This window comes from Sphaeroforma arctica (genome assembly GCF_001186125.1).
Source record: "Sphaeroforma arctica JP610 unplaced genomic scaffold supercont1.5311, whole genome shotgun sequence".
Lineage (NCBI taxonomy): Eukaryota > Ichthyosporea > Ichthyophonida > Sphaeroforma > Sphaeroforma arctica.
In genome coordinates, this window is record NW_014035247.1 from 1 (window position 1) to 1,988 (window position 1,988).

The following is a 1,988-nucleotide window of genomic DNA, read 5'->3' on the forward strand; positions in this document are numbered from 1 at the left end:
TATATATATATATATAATATATATATATATATATATACTATATACTCGCGTACATCGCACGGTATACTTACGCAGAGTGATAACGCCCTCTTTCTTGGCATTCTCCTCCAGGTAGGCCAAGCCTTCAGCGGTTGTACCAGCCTGGACAAGTGCTACGAGGCACATAACTGTGAATAAGCAGATCTTTAGAATGTTCGTGGTCATTGTTGCGGTATCCTTCAGTGAGCCTGTTCAATTATTTATCTATGCCTTTTCTCTCTTTATAAAAGTAATATTTAAAAGCATATTAGGTATGTAAATAAATAGGAGTTCCTTATGTAACACTTTTTTTCAGGCGTGACTTGGCAGTCGAGAGGTGCACTGAAAAATCACTATTTTGTGGAAAGTAAATATTAAAAAATGAACTTGGTGTCTCGGTGTTAATTGTAGTAGGCTATAGTCTCGGTGTTTATTGCAGTAGGCTATATTCTCGATATTTAGTGTAGTAGGCTATAGTCTCGGTGTTCATTGTAGACGCCTATGATCTCGGCGATGAGGCATGTTCGATTGATATACAATGAAAAACGTTTATAACTTTATATACAGTCTGACCTCATTTGCGAATTAAAAAATGAACACAACTGCTGAACCTATAGCAACACCCATAGGGCCATCTCGATATATGCAATGAACGTAAACGTATATTTATATAAACGGGTTTACTTTTTGAGATATTCATAAGTATATATGACTATTTTTGGCCGCCCGTTGTAGTCGACAGGAAGTCAGGGACATCGGGCGGTAAATACAACTGTCTGATTAAATACGTATTATTTTTTGTACGGCCGTTACGGTCCGACCATAATTCGGCCGCACGACCAATATTTCTATGTGAATACGTATATTTAAAACGTAGCTAGTTTGTTCTTCCATGTAAAACAAGACAAGTTGACAACTGTCACGGAGATGTCAAATTGCTACGTACCAAAAAGTTGAAGAGAGTACATACCAAGATAGAAGCCTTCTTGGTACACATATGCAATGTGGCGTGGTTGTGTATGTTATGTAGTTTGGTTGTGGCTTGAGTGTATGTAACACTGGTGGTTAAGCAAGAGAGGTTACATAAGTAAACTATCTACACCTTAATGAGATTGTATGAGCTGAATATTTCGAAATGAAGGTTAAGATCAACCGATGGCGAGCGGTGGCCAACTGGCAATGGGATCTGGAGGAGGACGAGCCCTGTGGTATCTGCAAGTGCTCGTTTGAATCGTGCTGTGCCGATTGTCCAGAATACCAACTGCCTGGAGACGACTGCCCGATAGGTATGGTAAGGGGAGGTACATGTTGTGTATATGTGCATATGTAGAAGGCACTTGCGGGGTACATGCATAGAGACACCTAGTGTGTGCACTTAGGTGGCTTATAAATACTGTGTTTGCGCTCATGTGGAAAATAAATGATTTGTACACTGTACACAAATGGATGATACAATGCTATGTGTCGTTATGTGCGCGCGCATATATATTGTTAAATATGTGTCTTAGTTAAGATAAAGTGAGTGTAATATAGATTCAAATCAGTGTATCTCGCACACTAATTGCGGGAGAGTTCTTTCATGTACATCCTTGGGTATAAATATAACAACATTTAATTGAGTATAGAAATTGAGCTCGAGCATCTTTGTGTCAAAGAAAGAAAATGCGCAACCACGAGTAGTTTCAAATTATTATATCGCGGCGTATCGCTACACTGGTCTATGACTTTTCGTAAAGCACCCAGTCAAGCAGCCATTCTAATTGTTAGTATTATAGCCCGCACAAAATTATTAATGTGTCCATATGATTTTGTAAGGGGTGGACGTTCAGATTTTCACATCTACAGTCAAATTCAGGCATAAGCATACCCATTTGGGATCGCTCTCTGTATAATTTATATAAAGATATACATTTAACTATCATATTTTCCGTTGCGAAGTGTGAGGGCACCTACACCATATCGAATATATA

At 38.7% G+C, this 1,988-nt stretch overlaps 1 protein-coding gene and 1 pseudogene across 2 annotated transcripts; one reads left to right on the forward strand and one right to left on the reverse strand.

The window, feature by feature from the left end:
• Positions 1-71: 71 nt before the first annotated feature.
• SARC_14923 (hypothetical protein) lies at positions 72-204 on the reverse strand (the record flags this gene model as incomplete). Its single annotated transcript, XM_014290945.1, has 1 exon — positions 72-204. A coding segment is annotated over one exon (133 nt), but the record flags the coding sequence as incomplete, so codon positions are not given.
• Positions 205-1,153: 949 nt separating this feature from the next.
• On the forward strand, positions 1,154-1,304 carry SARC_14925 (hypothetical protein; annotated as a pseudogene; the record flags this gene model as incomplete). Its single annotated transcript has 1 exon — positions 1,154-1,304.
• Between the last annotated feature and the right edge of the window lie 684 nt (positions 1,305-1,988).